At 40.9% G+C, this 27987-nt stretch overlaps 1 protein-coding gene across 4 annotated transcripts in view; it reads right to left on the bottom strand.

The window, feature by feature from the left end:
• Positions 1-27987, bottom strand: part of ODAD1 (outer dynein arm docking complex subunit 1) — a 53382-nt gene that overhangs the window by 16608 nt on the left and 8787 nt on the right. Inside the window, exons 3-11 of one of the 4 annotated variants that reach the window (XM_060780414.2) lie at positions 25962-26074; positions 18368-18467; positions 15238-15427; positions 12448-12576; positions 12229-12342; positions 8519-8586; positions 5888-6075; positions 4671-4793; positions 2045-2127 (exon numbers count right to left, since the gene is read on the bottom strand). In XM_060780414.2, the coding sequence (XP_060636397.2) occupies positions 2045-2127; positions 4671-4793; positions 5888-6075; positions 8519-8586; positions 12229-12342; positions 12448-12576; positions 15238-15427; positions 18368-18467; positions 25962-26058 (1092 nt within the window). In that variant the 5' untranslated portion in view covers positions 26059-26074. Of the gene's footprint in view, positions 1-2044; positions 2128-4670; positions 4794-5887; positions 6076-8518; positions 8587-12228; positions 12343-12447; positions 12577-15237; positions 15428-17617; positions 18010-18367; positions 18468-21832; positions 22022-25961; positions 26075-27987 lie in introns of those variants that run through there. The other 3 variants (XM_067469871.1, XM_067469873.1, XM_060780413.2) reach the window with 3 other exon arrangements.

The following is a 27987-nucleotide window of genomic DNA, read 5'->3' as shown; positions in this document are numbered from 1 at the left end:
TAGACTCCTGCAGAGGTGAGAGGATCCCTCTTGTCCTTTGCTGAACGTAGCATTTGTTGGATTTTCTTGGTGGGTTTGTAGATAGTTTGTATGTTGTGTTTCCTCATCAGCTTCCCAATGCGATCAGTGGTTCCCTTGATGTATGGCAGGAACACTTTTCCTCTGGGTGGATCTTCATCTTTACTCTCGTGGCTTCTTCTTGGTCTTGCAGCTCTTCTGATGTCTGAGGTGGAGTATCCATTGGCCTGGACTACACAGAGAAGCCATTGAAATCCACAAGCATGTGGACAATTTCAACAGAAAGGAAGAGACCATAAAAATGAACAAAATCTGGCTACCAGTATTAAAAAACTCTAAAATTATAACAGCTAAACAACAGAGAGGAAAAAACCAGGCACAGATTAACACCTCCCAGCAACAGATTTCCCAGGCTTAGGCAGGCCTTCAAATGCTAATGAAGGTGATCAGCTAACATTCACACCTAACTGCAGCAGGGAAGAGCTCCTTGCCCCACCCCAGCCATTCCACAGATATATAAACCCATTTTTCCTACTTCCAACAGACCTCACACCTCTGAGGATGCTTGCCATAGATGCAGGCGAAACGTCAGGAGAAATGCCTCTAGAACATGGCTCTATAGCCCAAAAAAACCCACAAGAACCTAGTGATTCCAGCCATGAAAGCCTTCGACAATACTTATATATCCTTTGCATGAACAGCAAGTGCAATAACAACAGTCCCTGGTTCAATCTGATACTTTACTTCTGCATAGAATAAGGAACTAGATGCCAAGAAATGAACTTCACCCTACTATTATTACTTTGCGAAGTCTGAAGGGTACACCCAAGGAATGAACTGGTAGTGGTTTTAAAGAATGGAGTGTTGATTAGGAAGAACTGGAAGGGAAATGAGGCCCCCATTCCATGATATTGGGAGCCCTTCTGAGCCCTCCTCCAGATTTCGCCAGGCCCTCCACATGCTTTGGAATTAAACAAAGCCTGACTTACAATGGAAATGGCAAGGAACTATGGGATGTTGTCAAAACTATCTGGAAAGGCAAAGTTTCCTTTTTCCAGTTTATGGATTACTAACACCATAACCTTAAAGGACCTGAAATATGGTGTGTGTGTGTTTTAAAAACAGAAATTATGATTTGTCGTATAATAATAATAATAATAATAATAATAATAATAATAATAATTTTTATACCCCACCTCCATCTCCCCGAAGGGACTCAAGGCAGCTTATATCGGGCCAAGCCCAACAAAACAGTTAAAACATAACACATTAAAATGCATATCAACAAAATAATAACAAAAGAAGTATAACAAAATAAAAACAACAACATTAAACAGTGTATAAAACAAACATCAAAACCAACAACTAATAGCAAAGTTCAATGTCTTGTCATGGGTGGGCAATCTGGTACCACAGCATTAAAGGACAGAGCTAATGAGTAAAGTGCAAATCTCATATAGCAGCGATGATTAAGGATTTGGATATAACATTTTATTCAATAACACAATCTTGCACCCATCCATCCATTCTATGAAGGATTACATGCATTCAGCAATCAAATGCTTGATAAAGGTTTGGATTAAAATCGGTGTTCCCCATTTTATGGTGTCAGATTCTCTACCCAATCGACATGGATTCATAGGCACAGTTCAACTGATTTGCATTTGTTCTAATGCTCAAATCTGCTCCCCCAGTATTACTTGTTCCTTAACAAAAAGACTTAGGGCCTTTCTACACAGCCCTATATCCCAAAAATATCAAGGCATAAAATCCCACAATATCTGGACTCAGATAACTGGGTTATCTGAGTCCATACTGCCATATATTTCAGTTCAAAGCAGATAATGTGGGATTTTATTCAGCTGTGTGGAAGGAGCCTTATTCTCCTTGTTTAAGAACTTGGGTACTGCGTATTGTTTTGTGCAGAAACCACAGAGGATAGTTGCAGTATTTAACAAACTGCCCTTCTCTCCTTTTGGAAGAAAAGAAGAAAGTAAACGATAGACCTCACATCATTTTTATTCACCTTTTTGATTTGTTCCTGTAACAGTTCCTTCTGATTGTTTTGTTCGTTGACATAGTTGAACTGGGCAAAGTTCCGCTCTTCCACTAAATTAGAAAGAAAAGATAAAGCATATATGAAAGAAAGAGTGTTAATACCAGGCTGTGGCTCATTTTACCCCGCTTCAAGCTGCTGGGAGTCATAAAGGTTGAGAATAATCTGGCCAGTTCAGGATCACCCCAAGCCCTAAAATTTCCAGACCAAAATCAGATCCCTGGGGATGAACCCTTTGTAATGTGATGGGTAGAACATTTTATCTCTCTTAATGTGCTTCCCACTAAAAGGTGGATGTGGTGACACAACTGAGAGAAAAGAAGGAAGCTAACTAAGAAATTATGCAGACCTCCTGAAGAATCTTCACAAATTGCATCAATAAAAGAATTAAACTTTCAAACTGTAACAAGCTGTTGTTCTCCTTGTTGAGTTGGAGATCAGCACACAGCCCCTTCCTATTGTCTGGAGAATTTGCACCATTGTCTCCCACTTTTTGGTGGGAACTAAAACTGAATACCCAGGGCCAGGTTATTATCTCCCTGAAGAAGGAGACTACAATCTAGGCCAGTGGTACTCAACCTTCCTAATGCCCCAACACCTTAATAAAGTTCCTCATGTTGTGGCGACTCCCAAACATAAAATTATTTTTGTTGCTACTTCATAACTGTCATTTTGCTACTGTTAGGAATTGGAATGTAAATATCTGATATGCAAAATGTATTTTCATTCATTGGACCAAATTTGGCACAAATACCCAATACGCCCAAATTTGAATACTGGTGGGGTTGGGGGGGATTGGTTTTGTCATTTGGGAGTTGTAGTTGTTGGGATTTATAGTTCACTTGCAATCAGAGCATTCTGAACTCCACCAGTGATTGAATTGAACCAAACTTGGCACACAGAACTCCCATGACCAACAGAAAATACTAGAAGGGTCTGGTGGGCATTGACCTTGAGTTTGGGAGTTGTAGTTCATCTACATCCAGAAAGCACTGTGGGCTCAAACAATGATGGATCTGGACCAAACTTGGCATGACTACTCAATATGCCCAAATGTTAACACTGGTGGAGTTTGTGAAAAATAGACCTTGACATCTGGGAGTTGTGATTGCTGGGATTTATAGTTCGCTTACAATCAAAGAGCATTCTGAACCCCACTAACAATAGAAATGGGCCAAGCATCCATCACAGAATCCCCATACCAACAGAAAATGCTGTATTTTCTGATAGTGTTTGGCGACCCTTCTGGCAACCCCTAGCGACCCCCCCCCCCCCCGGGTCCTTACCCTAGGTTGAAAAACACTGATCTAGGCTCCGACTCAGCAAATAATAATATTAATAATAATACTTTGTTTATATTCCGCCACTTCTCCCCAACCATCCATATGTTCTAGGGCTGGAAGGCTGAAGGGAAAGCTAGTATTGTTCATCTATTGGGGTACAAAACCTTTCCTCAAAAAATTGGATCCAGGTGGTCAACCATTTTCTTCAGCAGCAATGAGCACGGAAGGCCACAGGCTGACCTTGACCTAACTTCACACACACTTTAGCCTTTTCTGCAAAGCCCTTGGTTCTGGTGCTGCCCACTTTTGTTTCCAGTTCTGCCAACTGCCAGAATGTAGGCCTCGAGAGATCTAAACTGGAGTCATCTAGACCACTGCTTCTTAAACTGTAGATATGACCCTTTCAGAACTCCCCTTTTTCATGGGGTCCTAAAAAAAATTCTGAACACCATGTGGTGGCTGTTTTAGACATCTACACAAATCTGTTGTGCAGTGCATACACTGCGCTCTATAGAAGATGTTTCAGCTGCACTGCATAAAAAGAAAACTCAGCCTGTTTAGCAAGCCTTGTTATCAGCCATTTTTTGTTTTGATACTTATTTCATATAGCTATATATCTGGGGTCATAAATTTTTATCAGGTGAAAAGGGGTTCTAAACCCTGATCTAGAGTTAGAACAGACATGGGAAAATTTTGGCCCTCCAAGTGTTTTGGACTTCAACTCCCACAATTCCTAACAGCCTGCTGGCTGTTAGGAATTGTGGGAGTTGGAGTCCAAAAACACCTGGAGGGCCAATGTTTGGCCATGCCTGAGTTAGAATCTAAAAATAACTTGTTGCAAATAACACATTACTTGTAACAAGCTCTTTTCCCCATAAAGCTGGTGGAGCTATATTACATCCTACTGTTACTTAACAAAGGATAGCACTGTTCTTTTGAGGGCATAATGGAACCCCTAAAGTTTGTTGCAGTTAAAAATTGTGGCTTAAATGATGGAGGAAGAATGGAACATGGTTCACGTTCTCTGCTTTATGTGGCTATTTAGAAGATTATGAGGTGCATAAGGAGCAAATTGTATTAAATTCCATGCCATGAACTAATGGTAACAGTCAGATGCTTTTTCAAAAGAAACTAAAAATAATCATTCCAAATATATTTGTGAGATGACTTATAAAAAAGCATAAAGGGAATCAAGTGATTCCAGGGTGGAGTGGCACTGGAACTGGAACTAATTACTTTAAAAGTAACTGTGTAGACAGAAAAAAAAATCCACTCCCTCCGACACGTTGGCACTCTACAGTCACATAGATCACCTTGAATGTATCTGTCCAACGCAGCCTTTAGGTCTGTTGTTCCAGTTACTTCCAGAATTTTATTCACGACATCATTATAAGATTTAAGCTCCTCCTCATCCGGGTCCTGTTTGCGCTTTTGCTCTGATGGGAGAGAACAAAAGCATTTAGTTGCCCATTTCTTGTCTTAGCTCCAAATGCTACTCTCAGCTATACAACAACAACAACATTTTATTATGGTCCAAAGACCCTTATTGCACCATAGGTGTACAAGTATGCAGGTAATGAGATTTTATTTCCATGTCAGAAGCAACTTGAGAAACTGCAAGTCACTGCTGGTGTGAGAGAATTGGCCACCCGCAAGGACATCACCCAAGGGACACCTGGATGTTTTGATGTTTTACCATCCCCTGTCGCACAGTCGCCACCGAGCTGCTGACAGAGAGGTGGATCAAAGGAACTGAAGCAGTGGCCCCGCCCACTGGCTACTTATACTCACTAGGGGAGAATGGGTGGGGCTAACCACCAGAAAAGTTTTCAAATCTTTCTAGAAGGTTCTGAAGCTGTTTGCTCAGGTGCACAAACTACCATATGTGCAATTCACAGTTGACCACGATGGGAAACAAAGTTTGTCCACGCCTGTTCTAGAAGATGGATTCTGAACTAATTGAAGTTTCCAGGTCACCTTCAAGGGTAAGTCCACATACAAGACAAATCCCAAGTAGAATGCTAGCAGGCTTTGGATTGCAGTAGCCAAGAAATCAACATTCACGTATAGCTGCAGTTGGCCACTGAAGGAAATAAAACAGCACTCCTAGTACATTAGCAAATAGAAATTATTAATCCCTGCTAGCTAATTAACACAATAGTGTACATAATATGCATAATCTCTAAAAACATAAGCGTTCCTCTTCTTTCAGGAACAATTTTTCACCTGTATGCAAATCCAACACAATAGGCTTATCAACGCCCACGATACTTCATTTCTGAACTACTATGTTCCACTAAGACAGTGGCTCTCAACATGTGGGTCCCCTGGTGTTTTGGCCTACAACTCCCAGAAATCCAAGCCAGTTTACCAGCTGTTAGGCCAAAACATCTGGGGCCCCACAGGTTGAGAAACACTGCACTAAGAGAAGCCAACTGTCTTGGCTCAAATCTGCTCCATGAGGTAAACCATAATCCTCCCCAAAGGCAGAGCAACAGTGACTTCAAACTGCACCTCAAGACATACTCACCTTTCTTCTTCTTAGCTAGCATTGCCTCTTCAGTGATAGCCCTCTCTTGAAGCTTAACAGCAATGAATTCAGACACACGGCGGTCATTCTCCTGGAGGCGGAGCAACTCTTTCATTTCTATTTCGTATTGCCGGCGATCTCTCTCAGCCTTTTCCTTCAGCTGTGTTAAACGAGCCTGTGCTTCATCCCTATTATTTATCCCCACAGGGCAAGAGATTCAGAGATATCGGGGGTGAGGGGAGAGAAGGGGAGAGAAAACAGAAATGGGAATCTGAATGTCTTTTCTCCATGCTCTGACTTATGTCATTCTCATATCCCACCAGTAATCTAGGGTAGTTATGGCCCCCAAGTCCTTGGCTCAAATTTCCACCGAGAACTGGAGGAGGAGATAGGCCAGAATTTCTCAATCTGGGGGTCGGGACCCCTGGGTGGTCGTGAGGGGATATCAGAGGGGTTACCAAAGACCATCAGAAAACACAGCATTTTCTGTTGGTCATAGGGGTTCTGTGTGGGAAGTGTGTCCCAATTCTATTGTTGGTGAGGTTCAGAATGCTCTTTGATTGTAGGTGAACTATAAATCCCAGCAACTACAACTCCCAAATGTCAAGGTCTCCACCGGTGTCCATATTTGGGCATACTGAGGATTCGTGCCAAGTTTAGTCCAGATCCATCATTGTTTGAGTCCACAGTACTCTCTGGAAATAAATCTCCCAAACTCAAGGTAAATGCCCACCAAACCCTTCCAGTATTTTCTTTGGTCATGAGAGTTCTGTGTGCCAAGTTTGGTTCAGTTCCATCATTGGTGGAGTTCAGAATGCTCTCTTATTGTAGGTTAACTATAAATCCCAGCAACTACAACTCCCAAATGGCAAAATCATTCCCTCCCCCCAACCCAACCAGTATTCCAATTTGGGCGTATCGGGTATTTGTGCCAAATTTGTTCCAGTGAATGAAAATACATCCTGCATATCAGATATTTACATTATGATTCATAACAGTTTCAAAATTACAGTTATGAAATAGCAACAAAAATGTTATGGTTGGGGTCACCACAACATGAAGAACTGTATTAAAGGGTCATGACATTAAAAAAGTTGAGAAACATTGTCATTCCACATATTCCATATCCATCTATTGTACTACAATTATTCTCCAAAGGCTTGATCCCAAAACCACATTTTCACCTTTTTTCTGAAGACCAGCAGGGAGGGGGCTGATCTGATATCATTGAGGAGGGAATTCCACAGCTGAGGGTCCACCACTGAGAAAGCCCTGTCTCTCGTCTCCACCAGTCTCACCTGCAAACGAGGTGGGACTGAGAGCAGGGCCTTCCCAGTTGATCTTAATCTCCAAGATAGTTCATGGGGGAGATACATTCGGACAGGTATGCTGGGCCGGAACCATTTAAGGCTTTATAGGTTAAAGCCAGCGCTTTGAATTGCGCTCGGTAGCAGACTGGCAGCCAATGGAGCTGACACAACAGGGGGGTTGTATGCTACCTGTACGCCACTCCGGTGAGCAATCTGGCTGCTGCTCATTTACTCCCTAGCATGAAAAGGGTTTCAAGCACCTATGCTGCAAAGTGCTACAACTCAAAATCTTGGGGAGCTGGTGCTAGAGATCCAGTTGGGCAATACTACATTCTATGGATTGATGGACCTGGTTCAATATAGATGGAAACCCATACAGGAAAAGAGTATAGCTCAATAGTAGAACCTATGTGTTGTTTCTAGAAGGTTGTGGATGCGATACTACTTTCTACTTCTAGCTGAAAGGTTGTTGAGAAACAAGGCAAGGAAACTGCCTGAACCACTTGTGGATGATGGTGATATTTATTTATATTCTGCCTCTTTTCTTGACAATGCTATGCAAGATGGATGCTCTAACTCCATCCTAGAGGCTTTCACATGTTCAAAGCCAAATCCTTGCTCGAGGCTTTTTATTCTTCAAAGCAGCTGGCCACAGTTCCCTATTTATGAAACCAAGTCTCCAGAGAACTTCACAGTCAAATGAGAGCCCAGTCTAAAGAACTCAGGAATACAATTTCCTAGCTCCCAATTCTGACCTATTATCCATCTCATCAAATGATGCAGGTACTCTCTGATTTGCAGTGTGGAGAAAGGACAATCAAGATGCAATCAGGCAAAACTTTAGCAACCTGAGAATATTTAAAGTGCTTTTCTTATTTTTGCAGAGAAAAGCTTGAGAGTCCATTAGCGCTGCTTATAAAACTCTGAAACCAGGGGAAACATTATGATTTGAGTAATCAGGCTGCCCTGAAAAGCTTCAGTTCTCTGGTCAGTTCCTTGCCACAAACAACAATGCCAAATTGGGCAGTTTGCAAATATTTAGCAGAGGGAACCAAGTTCCACTTTTCCTTACACAAAATTTGCACAGCACTTGCCTTTGATATCAGAAACCAGTTGGCTTAAGGCTACATGTTAGGAGGAGGTGTGTGATTAATCCTTATAAAGCTATTCCCATGGATTAAAAGGGGGATGGCCACGAGGCAATTAAGAAGCTATCAAGGACTTGGTGGAGTTATATAATGCCTGGGGTTTGAACAGTACAGGGCAGCATCCAAGTGTGAGGTCAATTATTCCCCACTGCATGAGTTCCCTTTTCTCCCACCTTGCTTCATAGGCAGCGGCGGATGTGCTGACCATGGTTGCCACGGCTTTACGAGCCTCAAGCATCTCCTAAGAAATGAAAGAAAAGAGAAAGAAAGCTTTAGATTTCGCCCAACTCAGTTACACCAGCCAGAGGACCATGCTTATTTATGAAGATCCATTCACTTTCTGTAGGCCAACTGCAACCCATCCTTTCTTTCCGAATTGTCATCAATCACGCCAGCAATATCCATTCATATATTTTCCAAGTACCGTACTAAACTGGCTTTGCAAACAACGTGTACAATTCTTCTTCGTGCTTTTTAACTCAGCCAGCCAAGACTAAACCTAACATATGTCTTTGTGATGGGTTATTGTAGGTTTTTTCGGGCTATATGGCCATATAGCCCGAAAAAACCTAGAACAACCCAGTGACTCCGGCCATGAAAGCCTTCCACAATACATTGTCTTTGTGATGTTTCTCATCACACAAAAAATTGCAGACTATTCTTCAAGTTGTTTGCAGTGAAGCAAACAGGCCATATTTTGGAAAAGTGTGGTCAATCAGGAACAGAGCATGAATTAAAGCATTAAAGTTTAATTCATACTGTAAATAATCAACAAAAATGCAGATTGCCAAATATGGGATCTTGAAGAGCCCTTGAAATCTAGATAAAGGCATATGCTTTTGTTATTTATTTATATTTATCATATCAGAAGCGAACCGAGGGTACAGTTTGATGTATTTTAAAAAGCACAAAGTTTAAAATACTTGACATTATACTAAATGTCCTTTGACGAGTAACTGGCCACTTAGGGTGCTTCTGGTGTTGCTATAAGAAGGCCCTCCATTGTGCATGTGACAGGGCTCAGACTGCACTGTAACTGGTGGTCTGTGGTTTGCTCTTCTCCACCACACTCACATGTCGTGGACTCCACTTTGTAGCCCCATTTCTTAAGGTTGGCTCTGCATCTCGTGGCGCCAGAACACAACCTGTTCAGCGTCTTCCAGGTTACCCAATCTTCTGTGTGCCAAGAAGGGAGTTTCTCATCCAGAAGGGGGCTGGATTTTAACCTGCCACTTTTGGATTCTCGCTTGTTGAGTTGTTCCTGCACGTGTCTCTCTTGATCTTAGGAAGCTGTTTCTTGATTTAAGGTGTTGGCATGCTGGCTGATATCCAAACAGAGGGTTGGCTGGAGATGTCACTACCTTGGTCCTTTCATTATTGGCTGCTACTTCCCGGCGGATGTCAGGTGGTGCAATACCAGCTAAACTGTAATTTATCCAGTGGTGTGGAGTGTAGACATCCTGTAATAATGTGGTATGTCTCATTAAGAGTCACATCCACTGTTTTAATTTGGTGTGATATATTCTACACTGGGCATGCGTATTCAGCAGCAGAATAGCAAAGTGCAAAGGCAGATGTCTTCACTGTATCTGGTTGTGATCCCCAGGTTGTGCCATTCAGCTTTCACATGATATTATTTCTGGCACCCATTTTTTGCTTGATATTCAAGCAGTGCTTCTTATAAGTCAGAGCATGGTCCAGCGTAACTCCCAGGTATTTTGGTGTGCTGCAATACTCCAGTGGAATTGCTTCCCAGGTAATTGTCAGAGCTCGAGATGCTTATCTGTTCTTAAGATGAAAAGCACATGTCTGCATTGTAGATGGTGCCAGAGCGCAGTCTGTTTAGTGCCTTCCAAGTTGCTCAAGTCTTCTGTGTGCCCACAAGGAAGTCTCTCATTAGGTATCAGCCATGGCTTGAGGCTCCACTTTTTTAGCCTGCCACTTTTGAACTCTCACTTGCTGAGATGTTCCTGCGAGTATCTCTGTAAATATTAGAAAACTATTTCTTAAGGCATTGGCGTGCTGGCTGATATCCGAACTGGGGATGGGCCGGTGATGTCACTGCCTTGGTCTTTTCAAGTCAGTAACATCTCCGTAATGAAATAATAAGCTTTTGTAAACTTCATGTACTTCCTCAGATGCAAAGAGTGAACAAAGAATGAATCTTTATGAGCAGACTGTATAAATAGCCATACTTGTGACTATGGTAATGAAGTGACAAATTTAGTTTTAGAGAGGGGTGGTCATTGAAAAACAAAGACAGAATGAAAGTTGCTGCCTAAGGCCAAGATGCTGGAATATAGAATATAGTATAATGGAATATATACTGGAATATAGTATAATGGTGGCTGGAAACCAGAAAGAAGGTGTGATAAACCGACAAAGAGAGACCCCATAATTTCCTCCGCCATTCATATGGCTATCAATGCAGGCTTTAGGCATGCTTTAGGCACCATCTTTCCTCTTTAACTTCAACCGAATTTGTCACCTCATGACTATACCCACAAGTTTTGCATTTTTATGCCTACTCATCAAGATCTGTTCCAAGGAACAAGTTTTCTCCATGCATTTGAGGAACTAAATGAACATCTTTCTCTCACTTTAGCCCCCACAGTCCTACTGCTATCTGAACACAGCTATGTTTTTGAATTCTAACTGATGTGGGTTGACCTGGGATCTTGACAGGTTTTCACATTTCAAGTCCTCTTTGATTTTCTCATCTAGGCAAACTTTTTATTTGAAAATCTTGTATTGAGTGACTTAATGTAGTGTATTTTCTGGCTTCCTGGAAATTTTAGTTTATTGCAAGGTTTAAACGTTCCTCATACATACACTAGTATTTATGGGTATATACTCAAAGCTATTCCACAACTCCCAAACAGCCAGAACCAGAAAACACATGTTCATGCAAGACGGTACATTTATTTCTGAATAGCTGTCAGCTCTCCCTTTCTAGAGCACAAAACAAAATATTACGATTGCCTTGAGGGAAAGCCATACATGGCAGATAGCCGGAGCTTAAAAACACTCTGTATTTTTTCTCAGAAAGTAATGCTGAAAAATGTCTACTTCGGTGTTCTGAATCTGTGTGATTCAGAATGTTGTGTTTTGTTTCGTTATATTGTTTTTGTTATTATTTTGTTGATATGCATGTTCATGTGTTACATTTTAACTGACCCAAGTCCCTTTAGGGAGATGGAGGAGGGTATAAAAATAAAGTAGTTATTATTATTATTATTATTATTATTATTATTATTATTATTTCTGTAAGAAAATCTGACTGTGGTGAAATAAAGTATCTGGTCTCCTTGGGTAAGGGTTAATAAATGCAATTGAATCAGGTTGATTGGGAGGAGGAGAAGGCCTTCTGAACTAGCTTTCAGGAGCACTATAAAGTTCTGTCCCAGAATAATAATAATAATAATAATAATAATAATAATAATAATAATAACAGCAGCAGCAACTTTATTTTTTTATCCCACCACCATCTCCCCAAAGGGACATGGGGCAGCCTACATGGTGATTTGGTTTCAAGTGCCTTTTTCAGCTAATAACTGGCCTTGATTTTTATAGTTCCACCTTGAACCACCAATCACTCCATTCCATTCTGTGCTGGAGTTCTCACCCAGCAACCTGATCGCAGAATTCTGTAACAGAATTTTTTAGCCCAGTGATTCTCAACCTGTAGGTCCCTCAGAAATCCTATCAGATGGAAAACTGGCTGGGATTTCTGGGAGCTGTAGGCCAAAACAACTTGGGATTCACAGGTTGAGAACCACTGTATTGCCCCATTATTAGCATTTTGACTCAAGTTTCCTTCAGAAACTGTCAGACAGGTTTATCGTGCACACACTCTCCCATATTTTGCTTAACATGACCCTACCGTCTCTAGCTGCTTGTGTTGCTGTTGAAAGCGTTTGTGGTCAATCTGGAGAGTTTCAATATCATCACGTAACTGGGAATTCAAGACCAGCCGAGAACTGAAATCTGTAGAGACCTGAAAGTGCAAAGTGGAACAGGAGGAAAAAGGTGGAACAACCAAGGTGAGTCCTGATTTTCAGCACACCATCACACACACACACACACACACACACGTTTTTACCTTGTATAGCTGGTTCTTTGCTGTCTGTGTCCTCTTCTGCAATTGCATTTTCTGTTGCCGGACCTGTCTCGCTCTCGCTCTGCCTATCGACTGCTTTTGGTCATCCAAACGTTTTTTCCAGGCTTGGATCTGCCAGTGATCAGGCAAAAAAAGAAATAAAAATAAAAGAGAAAAACCAGATAAAGAGAGCTAGTTTCATACTCAGAAAGGAAGAGGAAAATCTTGATTCTCAGAAATATCACATTAGAGTTTTACCTGCCAGCTTTCACTCCCTGCATATTAACAATAAGTCGTTTAAAAAAAAACAAGCAAACAGTAGATCATACTGTCCTCCCTGTTTTTCATTAGCTTCCAGTTTCCCTTTATCTGGAGACAGTGGCAGACTGATCAGAGTGTCAGCTTGTCAGATGGCAAGTGGGCCTCCTTAAACATGTTTAAGTGGGGTCCCTTGAACATTAGAGAAGATGTTAAAATGTGAACTATCTTTTAGTATCTCTAAGATCTTCTGGCAAGGCTCTCCTCTCGCTCCCACATCTGTCACAAGTGTGGTTGGTTGGGATGAGAGAAAGGGCCTTCTCGGTGATGGCCTCCCGGCTCTGGAGGCCTCCCCAGGGATATTTTAACTATATTAATAGGTTGTTGTAGGTTTTTTCAGGCTATATGTCCATGTTCTAGAGGCATTTCTCCGGACGTTTCGCCTGCATCTATGGCAAGCATCCTCAGAGTAGTGAGGTCTGTTGGAACTAGGACAAAGGGTTTATATATCTGTGGAATGACCAGGGTGAGACAAAGGACTCTTTTCTTCTGGAGCTAGGTGTGAATGTTTCAACTGACCACCTTGATTAGCATTTGATTGCCTGGCAATGCCTGGAGCAATCTTTTGTTGAGAGGTGATTAGATGTCCCTGTTTGTTTCCTCTCTGTTGTTGTGCTGTTCTAATTTTAGAGTTTTTTAATACTGGTAGCCAGATTTTGTTCATTTTCATGGTTTCCTCCTTTCTGTTGAAATTGTCCACATACTTGTGGATTTCAGTGGCTTTTCTGTGTAGTCTGACATGGTTGTTGTTGGAGTGATCCAGCATTTCTGTGTTCTCAAATAATATGCTGTGTCCAGGTTGGTTCATCAGGTGCTCTGCTATGGCTGATTTCTCTGGTTGAAATAGTCTGCAGTGCCTTTCATGTTCCTTGATTCGTGTTTGTGCTCTGTGTTTGGTGGTCCCTGTGTAGACTTGTCCACAGCTGCATGGTATATGGTAGACTCCTGCAGAGGTGAGAGGATCCCTCTTGTCCTTTGCTGAACGAAGCATTTGTTGGATTTTCTTGATGGGTCTGTAGATAGTTTGTATGTTGTGTTTCCTTATCAGTTTCCCTATACAGTCAGTGGTTCCCTTGATGTATGGCAAGAACACTTTTCCTTTGAGTGGATCTTTGTCTTTACTCTCATGGCTTGTTCTTGGTCTTGCAGCTCTTCTGATGTCTGATGTGGAGTATCCATTGGCCTGTAGAGCCCAGTTGAGGTGGTTCAGTTCATCTTGGAGGAGGTGGGGTTCGCACATTCTTTTTGGATGGTCTGCCAAGGTTTTAATGGTGCTTCTTTTTTGACTTGGGTGATGGTTGGAGTTTTCACACCTAGCTCCAGCAGACAAGAGTCCTTTGTCTCATTCCACAGATATATAAACCCTTTTTCCTAGTTCCAACAGACCTCACTACCTCTGAGGATGCTTGCCATAGATGCAGGCGAAATGTCAGGAGAAATGCCTCTAGACCATGGCCATATAGCCTGAAAAAACCTACAACCCAGTGATTCCGGCCATGAAAGCCTTCGACAATATATTGATAGGGCTTGTCCCCATGTAAGCCACCTTGAGTCCCTTCAGGGAGATGGAGGCAGGATACAAAAATAAAGTTGTTGTTGTTGTTATTATAGCTAGAAAACACAATAGAAGTTCTAATATTATTACTGCATGCAACTATTATTACTATTTGAATAATACTTTTAATTGTGCTTTTTTTCTTATGTGTTTTTAAAGCAATATTTACTTTTACATAATAATAATAATAATAATAATAATAATAATAATGCATTTTATTTGTGCCCCTTTTGTCTCCTGGCAATCAATATTTCTATCTCCAATCTCCCATTGCCTGGAGACAGAAAAAAGTAAAAAGTGTGTGTGTGTTTGTATTGTTTCCTTAGTAGTTAATACTTAGGTGTTTGCATTATATCCCCACATTGTCCTTATATCTCTTGCTTGCTTCATATAGCATATGCTGTTTCTTCGTGCCCCCTTCTGTATCCTGCTCCCCATATGAATCTATCTGACTTTTGAGGTCTTTGTAGACAGAGTTTTTTATAACAACAACAACAACAACAAAAGCTGTATTCATATACCCCGCCATCATCTCCTTGAAGAGACTCAGGGCGGCTTACATATGGGACAAAATACCCTGTCCACAAGACATAAATACAAAACACTCCATTAAGGCAAAAACACAATTAAAATAAGAGCATAAAAAAATACAACAATCCAGATAAAAACACAATTAAATAAAACAACAAGAATATAAACATCAGCATTTAAACTCAATCAAAACAATGCTCAACGAAAACCAATAATCAGTAATACAATGGGTGTGACCAGGCTATAAAAAGGGCCGGGCTTAGGATAGTGCAAACATGATGAAGTTTCAATTCCAATAACATATGCAGGAATATATCACCTCACAATTTTACTAGCTCCACACTTCACTTTAAGAACCCCTCAGCATCTTCGTTTTTATCCCACCACACCTCTTTATCAAGTAGGGCTAGCTGCTTCTTCTCTTCTGTGATTTGCTGTAGCGCCTCATCCCGCTGGCTCAACAAGGAACGGAGAGTGTCACATGTGGATTGATCCTGCCTCCGGTTGACACGGTTCTGAGCCACAACTAGCCTGCGTACCAGGTCTTCATTCTCCCTCCGCAGGCGCTTCACCTGGTCCCTGTCCAAGACAAGGGGGTCGGGGGTGGTTAGGGGTGGCAGGATGGCATGGTGAGAAACAGCTGCACAGGCACGTTTGGGAGCTTCATGGCACGAGTGATGGTGATGCTTGGCTGGGATTGGTGGCAGAGCCAGCTCAGAACTTTCTGGACACTGCTGGGGATTTAAGGTGGAAGAAACTATAAGGGTGCATCACTTAGACACACATATATCCATCAGTGTCTGGTGGGACCAACCCAATTATTTACTATGTGTTGCCGGGGCAATATCAGTTGCCATATGCACTTCTGTTATGTCAATGTTTACAGCAGCTAGTGCTCAAATATCTCAAAGGCATCAGTTCCTATCTGATCTTGGAAACTGAACAGGTTCAGGCCTGGTGAGTATTTGGATGGAAAAATATACCAGTGGGCTAGAGGACGGCATGAGCAAAATTGCTTTCCCCTCTCGACCACCTGTGATTTGCACCTATGGTAATTCTGCAAGTACTCTTTGCCTAAGACAGAGTTTCTCAACCTGGGGGTCGGGACCCCTGCGGAGGTTGTGAGAGGGTGTAAGAGGGGTCACCAAAGACCATTGGAAAACACAGTATTTTCTGGTGGTCATGGAGGTTCTGTGTGGGAAAACTGAATTCTATTGGTGATGTGGTTCAGAATGATCTTTGATTGTATGTGAACTTTAAATCCCCACAACTACAACTCCCAAAAGTCAAGTCTATTTTCCCAAACTCAACCAGTGTTCACATTTGGGCATATTGAGGATTTGTGCTGAGTTTGGTCCAGATCCATCATTGTTTAAATCCACAGTGCTCTCTGGATGTAGGTGAACTACAATTCCAAAACTCAAGGTCAATGCCCACCAAACCCTTCCAGTATTTTCTGTTGGTCATGGGACTTCTGTGTGCCAAGTTCGGTTTAATTCAATCACTGGTGGAGTTCAGAATTCTCTTTGATTATAGGTGAACTATAAATCCCAGCAACTACAACTCCCAAATGACAAAATCACCCCGCCTCCCCAAAACCCACCAGTATTCAAATTTGAGTGTATCGAATATTTCTGCCAAATTTGTTCCCTTGAATGAAAATACATCCTACATATCAGATATTTACATTACGATTCATTACAGTAGCAAAATTACAGTTATGACGTAGCAACGAAAATAATTTTATGGTTGAAGGTCACCACAACATGCAGAACTGTATTAAAGGGTCACAGCATTAGGAAGGTTAAGAAGCACTGGCTTAAGAAAATATCTTTAAATTCAAGGAGTAGGCATAAGTCCACACATAACCAGAAGGCAGATACTACAACTACTATATAGGAGAAGGAATACAGAAGGGAAAGGGAATTAATGGTTTTCTGGTGTTCAGTTAATAGCTATCTAATTGCTGCGGGATGAACAATATCCAGGCTCTCCATAAAACAAGAACTGAAAATTTCAGAACAAGAGATGGGAGCCAGAGGACAGACACCAGATATCACCTCTGTGCCAAGACATATGACCAGGAAATACTCCCTACAATGGAATGCATTCCAGACCCATGGTGATGAAAACCTAGAGATAAGGACTAGGCTAACTGAAGCTACTTTCCCCCAATGTGAGATTTAGAGTTAGTTTGAAAGAGGGCTCAAGGAAAATAAGGCTATCAATAGCTACTAGACATGGTGACCATATTAACTACACTATCAAGGGCATTATGCCTCTCAGTACCAATTACCAAGGGCCACAAATAGGAGGGTGCTTTCTATTATGTTTCTAGTCTCACAAAGAGGGTGAGTAATCTATGATTTACATGAAAGCTCTCCCAGGCTAGCCATGCCAAAGCTTGAGTCAGTAATGCTGCCCCAATCCTAACAACTCTGCTGAGGAAAAGGGCACGTAGTGAACACATTCCCTGTTTCTTAGCAGCAGCCAGAGAAGGGTGTAGCCTCAGCAAATACCCTGTCTTCAAAAATAAAATGCACGCCTGAAGGGTCTCCAGACAGTAACCAATACTATAAATATAAGACCCTATAATATAGAAATAGTACCTATATTACAGTATGGTACATGTAGCTTAGAATTAGAAACTTTTTTTTCAACCTCAACTTAAAAAGGACCTTATGTTGAAGGTTTCACAGCCCTCTGGATTTAATTAACAGCATCACTCATATGTACTGTAGTGCAACAATTTGATGTTCAAACACTTACATTTTTGATTGTACATCTTATTACACGGTAGGCGCTCATTACGTATTCTTGAGTCTTCTTTCTGTCCTCTTTAATACTGCTTGCGAGTTGGCTTCTATGCAAACAGACTATTTGGACCTTTGATCTGCTTAAACACAGCTCTTTTATGCTCTTGTTTTACAGTTTTTGTAGTGTTTCCAGAACTTGTGAGACTATAGACAACACTGACAAAAAGGATAGCTGTACCATAACTATCAAAATAGTTACAGCTTTGTCAAGAACTTTGTCTACCTCCAGCATGACAAGGAAGACAACGCAAATTACAAGAATGACATTCCACTGTAAGGTAAAGGTAAAGGTTTCCCCTTGACATGAAGTCTAGTTGAGTCTGACTCTAGAGGTTGGTGCTCATCTCCATTTCTAAGCTGAAGAGTTGGTGTTGTCCACAGACGCTGCCTAGGTCATGTGGCCAGTATGACTGCATGGAATGCCGTTACCTTCCCGCCAGAGTGGTACCTATTAATCTAATCACATTTGCATGTTTTCGAACTGCTCGTTTGGCAGAAGCTGGGTCTAACAACAGGAGCTCACCCCGCTCCCTGGATTCAAACTGTCAGACTTTAAGCAAGTTCAGCACCTCAGGGGTTTCACCCTCTGCACCACCGGGGGTGCCTGTAAAAAGAATAAAAATATCCCTCCCACAAACAATATGTTTTTGGTAGGTTTTAAGGCACATTTCATGATGGTGAAGGATGTTGGGTAAATACATACATTTGTCGGCGCATGATCTCACGGGATTCCACAACATAGGCACGACGGTTGCTCTCTAAGATACGGACCTGGCGCTGAAGTTTAGCCAACTCAACTCCCGCTGGTGGAACACAAAACCAGACAAAATATTAATAGTTGCAGGAAATAGAGAAAAGAAAGATGGATTGGAAAATTTAGAATGGCAATTTTCTAGTTGGGCTCTGTTTCTCTTATTGAAGGGATGGTGCATGAAATTATGCTGAAAACCCAGAGCTTGGGAAACTTTATTTTTGGGACTACAGCTCTCAGAAACCTGTGCATATTGTGGAAAAAGCTGTATGAAATTTCCTATCTGGAATAGCAACTGCAACAGCAAGCACTATGCCTATTTATTTATCGTATCAGAAGCGAACCAAGGATACAATTGTAATGTATTTTAAAAACACAAAGTTTAAAAACTCAATGTCCTTTGACCAGTAGCTGGCTGCTTGGTGTTGCTGTGAGAAGGTCCTCCATTGTGAATGTGACGGGGCTCAGACTCCATTGTAGTAGGTGGTTTGTGGTTTGCTCTTCTCCACACTTGCATGTCTTGGACTCCACTTTGTGGCCCCATTTCTTAAGGTTGGCTCTGCATCTCGTAGTGCCAGACGGCAGTCTGTTCAGCACCTTCCAAGTCACCCAGTCTTCTGTGTGCCCAGGAGGAAGTCTATCACTTTGTATCAGCCATGGATTGAGGTTCCAAGTTTCAGCTTGCCACTTTTGGACTCTTGTTTGCTGAGGTGTTCCTGCGAATATCTCTGTAGATCTGAGAAAACTATTTCTTGATTTAAGGCATTGGAGTGCACTGTGGCTAACAAACCAGGATATACATGAACTTTCATTCTATGTTTGGTAAAGAAATCTAATTTAATTGTCACCCATAGCACCCATTTGCATAATTAATTCCAAGTGTCTTCTTTTTAAATTATGATTTCTTAGGAAAGAGACAATTTAAGAGAACCAAAGAGTTTTGGGAGACACCTCACGTTGCAAGGCGGTGTGTGAACAAAGCTTTCTTTTCTCCCATGGTAACTGCTGATGAAATTGGTTTTGCAGGATTTTGCAATTTTAGAAAAAAAGAAATCCTGGACAACCTGCCAGAAGTGAATGCTAGGTGAATATAGACATCATGAGTAAAAAACATTTCAAGGAGCTTAGAGAAAAGTAATCACTCAACTGATTCAAAATAACTCAGATGGAAATCAATTTGAAATACAAGACTGGAGAAGAGTTCCACAGATTGTCAAAAATCATAGATTGGAAAGAACTACATGAGGCATTTAATCCAGGGGTTCTCTAAAAGTGTGCTCTTTGGAGCCCTTGGGGGTTCGCAAAGCATATTGAAGGGCTCTGTGCTTCCCTCTTCCTCCCTCCTCCTCTCCAAGCTTTCCCTCCTCTTTCCTGCTAATCCCCCTCCCCCCAAAAGCCTTTTTCCTTGCCTCCCTCACTGCCCAGATCCTTTCCCCCTCGCCTTCCTTGCTTCCAAAACCCTATTTCCCTCCCACTGCTCAGGGGATGCTTTCGGTTGTGCTTTTCCTGTGTGGTAGTATGGGGTTGAATTGGCTGGCCCCTGAGGTTGTTGTTGTTGTTGTTGTTGTTGTTGTTGTTGTTGTTGTTATTATTATTATTATTATTATTATTATTATTATTATAAACACAAGATGAGTCCACAGTAGACAAGAACACTCTGCTGGCTGTTGTACTGGCTCACACATCGGACACTTCCCAAGTGTCTAGGACTGTGTGATATATTGACGAATAATGCATGCAGATCCCAGTAAGATGGCCTTCTGCAGCTGGCAGATGGTAATTTTGTCAGCGCTGATTGTGTTTAAGACTTTAGGCACTGCACCCAGTGTGCCGATCACCACTGGCACCACCTTGACTAGCTTGTGCCAGAGTCTTTGCAGTTCGATCTTTAAATCCTCATATCGTGTCAGCTTTTCCAGTTGTTTCTCTTGAATCCTGCTTTCAGCTGGGATTGCAACATTGACAATCCATACTTTGTTTTTTAACACGATCATGAGGTCAGGAGTATTGTGCTCCAAAACTCTGTCAGTCTGAGAGTAGTTTGACATGTTCATTTTCTGTAACTTTTTCAGTCTTGTGATCCCACCAGTTCTTTGTCACAGGCAGATGGTATTTGTGGCACTAGTTCCAATGAATCATCTGAGCAACGGTATTATCCCTCTGATTGTAGTCTGTCTGCGCGATCTTCTTGCAGCAGCTGAGGATGTGATCTATCATTTCTTTTTTAAAAATATTTTTATTAACCACAAAAGAAATATTATATACATAAAAAGAGGTGGAACAATATAGTGAAAGAAAAGAAGGAAATAAAGTTCTATAAGTCTTAACAAAAACTACTTCATCCTTTTCTTTAAGCCAGATTCTTTACAGCGATTCAACTTGCTCTTTTTTTTCTTAAAAAAAAACCTAATAATTTTGTTGCATTTATATTCATTTATATTCAATCTCTATAATTCATATAATTACTTCTTCTCCTTTCCCCAGTTGTGCTACCCCTTGTGCTCCCCATCTCCGGAGTTATTTTCTTTATGCTCCCACCAGAACCTCATTTCTTCTGGTGAGGATTGGTTCCCATCTTCTTGCCTTAATGTTTCCTCAATAAATATTTTCCATATATTTTCAAAATCATTATCCTTCCTTGGGTCTTTTTTTAACCTTTAGAGTGATCTATCATTTCATCTGCTTCCTTGCAGAGTCTATATTATTATTACTATTACTACTATTATTATTATTACTACTACTACTACTACTACTACTACTACTGGATGGCCATCTGTTGGGGGTGCTTTGATTGTGCTTTTCCCACATGGCAGAAGGGGGTTGGACTAGATGGCCCCTGGGGTATTCCACTGAAATATTGTTAAGTTTATGTTAGTCAAAAAGTTTGCCCATGCCTGATAGAGATAGATAGATAGATAGATAGATAGATAGATAGACTCTCTCTCTCACACACACACACATTATATATAATATAATATATAAACCGTTATTGGGGCTCCACAATAAACTTTTGCTTCAAAAAGAGCTCCATGACTGAAAAGGTTTGAGAACCCTGATTTAATCCATCTCTGCAATACAGGATATACTGCCAAAGTACCCTTAATAGATAGTCAATCCAGCCTCTGTTTAAAGGCCACCAAAGAAGGCCTGAACTCTCAACACAAATCAAAACAACTAAAGGCTATCACACATTGGACCTATGAGACAATATGGCTGATTAGAAAAAAATAATACAACATAAACCTTAAGGTAGTAGGAAAAAGGAAACTCACATCACCAGTGGCAAGAAAGGCATGGCCCAAAGTCTGTAAGACCTTGATAGAACAGCAAGATGTCCTGGAGATTTCTCACTCATAGGGTGACCATAAGTCAAATGAAAGAACAACAATCAATAGCTAAGGATGTGACAATGCCTACCTTGTGCCAGGACACTTTCTGAATTGTTAACCACATACTACAGAGCACAAGTGAGGGGGAATAGTCACAAGGTTCTTGCCTGGATGAACCCTTATTCTTTCCACCTGCCCTGCTTCCATCTTTGCCTTACAGATGCCCGTCCTTAGTGACAAATACATTTTCATTTGGTTCCCTGACTACCATATTTGCTCACTCAAAGCAAGTGAATGACTCACTCCCTGGATCCTCATACAGCGATTGACTCATACCACATGTGTTCCCCGTCTGCTAGGCAGAATTTGGACAATTTGTACCTCAATGATGTTAATTTAGTCCCTGCTGTATTTCAAATTCACCGAAAATGACTGGTTCACTCATAAAAGCTCACCAAAGCATGTGGAAAATAGCCAAAGCACCCTGTTCTATTTTTTATGCCCCTATTATTTGAATACAAAGCCTTCGTTTCTTGACTTTCTGTTCTCTTCTAACAGCTGCTGCCCGTGGCAACATTCTAGCTTGACTGGACAAAATATTCCTCAATCCCTTCTTGGCAAACTGTGAAGAAGCTGGAAACTGTTTGATTTGGTTGTCAAAGAACCAAAGAATCACTAGTTATGTCTTATATGTTTGTGCAGTACAGCTTGCTACCTTCATTTCCCATCAAGGAAAATCAATATAAATCTGGTTTACTTACGGTATATAATTTAACTATAAACAATGAGTTACTAGCACAACCTCCACAGGAAGAATTTCTCATGTTACTGGCTGCATAGTTTTTCATGACAGTACTCTGGGATTTGTGTAACAAGACCACAGTCAATGCCTCCTTTCAAATGCCTCTATGAAACAGTCATGCTGGATAGTTGATTTTCCTTACTAGCCAATGGCGAAAGAATTTTTATAGATGAATGAGACAGAGAAGTACACAGGAAGTTCTATGACCACAAAAAAAAAAAAAAAAAACCCGGTGTCCTACTCTCAGTGGAATATCCATGTAATCACAAAGCACAAAAATATGCAGTAATTCTAGGAAGCCTTCACCAAAAATATTTTTCAAAAATGCCATTGTCCTATGAAACAACAGAGACGCTCTACTCCCATTTCCTCAACTTTGGGAAGGAGGCATGTTACAACAGAGGGGAGCAAAAGACATTTCCATCTTGTCTTTACTAATAATATAATATAGTATATTGTATATACATATAATATTTATGATATTATCATGTAATACAATATAATACTAGTAATAATAATGCAATATTATAATTATTATATATTTAAATTACATGTAATATTACTAATAATATTACAATATAATGGTATAGTGTAATATAGTAATATATAATACTGATATTGTACTATGCTAATAATATAATATATTGTATGAAAATACATCTTGTAAGCCGCTCTGAGTCCACAATATAATGGTATAGTGTAATATAGTAATATATATTATACTGATATTGTACTATGCTAATAATATAATATATTGTATAAAAATATATCTTGTAAGCCACTCTAAGTCCCCTTCGAGGTGAGAAGGGTGGCATATAAATGCCGTAAATAAATAAATAAATACATTTTCATATGTGGAGCAAAGGTGCAGAACCTGACACATCGGGAGATTCATAAGTACCTCGATTCCAGCATAGAACTACCACATTGAAGGAAACAAAAACAAAGTATATATCAGGCAAAACTACAACAGACCTTGACCAAACTGAGACATCCTCTACAATAGCCAAAAATGCTCAGAAGCAACTCAAAGAACAAATACAAGCCATTCACTTCATGACAGGTCATGAAGTTATGAGTTGGAAACAGAATACAGTACTTGGATGGATCAGCCTTTCTCAGTCTGGTTCCCTCCAAGCATTTGAAACTACGCTTCCCTCACCTGTGAATTTTGGCTTATGCTGAGTGGGAGTAAAATTGAAAGAAACAGAAGAGAAAGAATTGAAATAGGCCAGCCCAATATTGATCAAACTTGGGTTTTCCAGGTGTTTTGGACTACATCCATGCCATCTTAAGCTTTTTTTTCTGGCAGAAGAATGCATTTGTGATGACAAAGTTGTCTTCTCCACATTTGATAAGAATTAGGATTCCATACTGGTTGTTGTTTCCAACCCCACATTTTCCTACAGTCCGTGGCCACAGGTCGAAGACTTGTACAACTGTTGCATTTAAATCCCCCAGAAGGATGATTTTGTCCTCCTAAGTATCTCCAATAGGATGGTGTCCAGCTGACAGTAATTTTTTCCTTGATGTCTTCATCAACATCTAGTGTTGGTGCATAAGCACTTCTGATAGTTGCCTGCATGTTTTTGGCAAGATTAATATGGAGGGTTGAGAGTCATTCATTAATGCCAATGGGTGCTTCGGACAGGTGCTTCACCAGGTCATTCCTGATAGCAAAGCCGACTCTGTGTATTCTTCATTCTTGTTCAGGAAGTCCCTTCCAGAAGAAGGTGTAGCCTCCTTTTTCTTTCTTCAGCTGTCTCTCTTCTGCTCTCCAGGTCTCTTGAAGTGCTGTTATATCGATGTTAAAGCATCTCAGCTTCCTTACAATAATAGCAATCCTGCGTTCAGGGAGTTCATTGTCTGTGTTATCCAACAATGTCTGTAAATTCCATGTTCCAAAATTCATTTTTCTTTTTAGTCACAAGATGGTGACCCCTCTGGACATGGCAGTCCAGTCAGGGATAAGAGCAGCAGACTATGTTTAGGGCACCTTTTCTAGCCCCTTCCCCATATGTAGTACACAGAGTGGATCCTAAGCATGGCTGCTCAGTCGTGGACACAGCAGTTGAACTACTCAACTGCTTCAGACCTTGAAGCAGAATGATCGAATCCATATCCACCGCCCATGTGCCAGTCTGTGACTAGAGGCTTCCAGATTTCACAGTCTTGCCCCCATCGCCACTCACTGATCGCCATGGGACTTTTGTTGGATTTTTTTTTCTTGGAAGATGGCTGTGTGTGAATTTGATTTATATGTGGAGATCAGTGCACAAATCAACACACAGTCTTCACAGAATGAGATGCACATCCAGTGGCATGATTAACCTAACGACAGGTGGCTTCTCTTCTGTTGTGGCCTTCTTTCACCTTCACAGCTGTTGTAACATGTACCATGTTATCCCCTGCTCCGCCATTGAGGACTTCTGATTTTGTTTGGTCTGGTTCCTCCCCTGCTTCCCAGGGAAACCCTCCTGGGAGACATGACTCTGGCGGCTTCACTCACAGGTTCATTGGAACCTGTGTTAGAATTAACACATATCAATTCAAACAGAGAACATGTTTCCTGTTCTAACAAAAGAGAGTTTCAAATAGCTCCACCACTTGAAATTAGGTTCTCCATACAGGATCTCCAGCTCCGGTCTCAATTCAAGGAGCAGGTTATCCCCTCCAAAAACCCTAAACAGTTCAGGACCTGCCTATCTTCGTGACCGCATGGACCTACGTGATCTCCAAGATCTTCTGGGGAGGCTCTCCTCTCACCCTCGCACCCGTCACAAGTGCGGTTGGTGGGGATGAGAGAGAGGGCCTTCTCGGTGGTGGCCCACCGGCTCTGGAACTCTCTCCCCAGGGAGATTAGACTGGCATCCACCCTGTCGACTTTTCGTAAAGACCTAAAAACGTGGATGTTCCACTGTGCTTTTGATTAAACAGTTTTCCAGATAATGTTCACCCCCCAGCTATGACCCAAGATCTAGCCCTGTACTTTACTACTGTTCCCTGCCCATAGATATAGTGTTCTACTTCATATTGCCCTTCTACTCCTAATTGTTATCTGGATTTTGCACTTTATTCATCAGCCCTGTACTTGCAACTGATTTGCACCAGCCCGTCCTCCTGAGCTCAGTAATCGTGTACTATGTCAGACTATTGGTTGTTTGTTCGATGGTTGCTTTTAAACTGTTTTATGATGTTGTTTTATGAATTTTACTGTGTTATATTTTAAAAGATGTTGTTCGGGCTTGTCCTCATGTAAGCTGTCCCGAGTCCCTTCGGGGAGATGGTGGCAGGATACAAAAATAAAGTTGTTGTTGTTGTTGTTAGTTTCCCAAACCCATATTCTTTCTAGACGCAGATTCTAGGAACTCAAACCTCCCAGAGCAATATCCTCCTTCCCTCTCTAGAAAATTACCGAGCACGTCCATGTCGCTGCTATCAGATCGGATGCTTGAGGCCGACCTAAAGGCTGGCCTGAAGGCTGGGCCAGAGGCTGGCCTGAGGACTGGCATCCTCCTTTTCCTCCTGCTAAGAGAAAAACAGAGAAGAGGGAAACAGAGTAGGTGAGATTCCATGAGTCACATTGTTAAAATAACTGCTTCAGACCAGCCAATTTGGTATAGTGAATAGAACACTAGAACTATAATTAGGAAAACCAAGTTCAGGGACATGACATTTCACAGTGGAAGCTTAGGCTAGTTGCTTCTCTTTAGCCTACAGTGGTTGTGAGCATGAAAGGACAATGGGAGGGTAGAGGAAGTCTATATACTAAACCCACTACTGTGATTCTGTAAGGTCCTTGACAAAAAGATTTTAAACACAAGAAAACAACAATCTAGGGCACAATAATAAATAACACTCTCAAGATTTAATCGAATATGCTAATGGTTATCCCTTATGGGAAATGTGTGATCTTTCAGATTTTGATGGTAAGAACCTCCCAGTATTCTTCTGATAAGACTGCTGTGGGAAAAGACATGGAAGAAAAGAATGAAATACACTGCATGTCAAAACCTAAAGAAAAATGTTTATAAAATGCACCTGCGATGGTATCTCTCTCCAGAGAGACTAGCTAATATGTATAATTGCTCCAACAAGTGTTGGAAATGTGGGAAAGAAAAAGGTACATTCCACCACACATGGTGGACTTGCAACAAAGTAAAAATTACTGGAAACAGATCCATGTATATCTTGAAAAAATGCTAAACACAAATTTCAAAATGACACCTCAAATGTACCTTTTGAATATGCCCAAGTAAGAATTAGAAAGAAAATTTGGAAAAATGTTGTTTTACACAACAGTGGCAGCTCGAATAGTATATGCTAGATATTAGAAAACCCCAGAGATGCCTCCTTTAGAAGAATGGGAAAATATATTATAGATATGCTGATAATGGACAAAATAACTGTATTATTAAGAGAAGAACTATTAGATAACTTTGTTAATGAATGACAACCAATGATTCAACACCTTAATGTAAAATTAAACTAAAAATGTATATAGAGGATCCTATAAGGAGGAAGTGGATGTAAAGTAAGAGTCTGTGATATTTTTATATGTATTATTTAGATAGTAGACTGTGACCCCTTAAAGGAAATATATTATCAGATAAATTATTATGGAACATTAATAGATAGAAAGTATTGCACTATATGCAACAAACACTTGCAAATGTATGCCTACTTCAATAAAACTTTTAAAAAAGATTGCTGTCTGTCAACATCTTAAAAGGCAACATCTCCCCCATTGCACATTACCAAATATTTCAATTTATTTACCATTATCAAATACTACCAAATGTTAAATCATTCCCCAAATGTGCTTATATCCCACTGAAAGTAAAACATCTCGCCAGCTGAACAGTTTTGATCATTATTCTACACATTCTGGTGTATATTAGAACCATTTTATTTGTTCTGTTAAGCATCACCTTCTCTTCCGTAAAAAAAGATCACAGCATGCATATAATGCCCATCGGAATTCAAGCCTGCAAATACAAACCATGAGGACCAGACCACTCCCCAATTTTCTGTGGTAGAAAAAACTGCCTCTAGGTCAGCGTTTCTCAACCTAGGTGTCAGGACCCCTGGGGGGATCACGACAGGGTGACAGAGGGGTTGCCAAAGACCATCAGAAAACCCAGTATTTTCTGTTGGTTATGGGCTTCTGTGTGGGAAATTTGGCCCAATATATCATTGGTGGGGTTCAGAATGAACTATAAATCCCAGCACCTACAACTTCCAAATATCAAGGTCTATTTTCCCCAAACTCCACCAGTGGTCACATTTGGGCATATTGAGTATTTGTTCCAAGTTTGGCCCAGATCCATCATTGTTTGACTCCACAGTGCTTTCTGGATGTAGGTGAACTAAAACTTCAAAACTCAAGGTGAATGCCCGCCAAACCCTTCCAGTTTTCTGTTGGTCATGAGAGTTCTGTG

This window comes from Anolis sagrei, chromosome 6 (assembly GCF_037176765.1).
Source record: "Anolis sagrei isolate rAnoSag1 chromosome 6, rAnoSag1.mat, whole genome shotgun sequence".
Classification (NCBI taxonomy): Eukaryota; Metazoa; Chordata; class Lepidosauria; order Squamata; family Dactyloidae; genus Anolis; species Anolis sagrei.
Note: the sequence above shows the minus strand (reverse complement) of the source record. Positions and strands in the feature narration are given on the sequence as shown.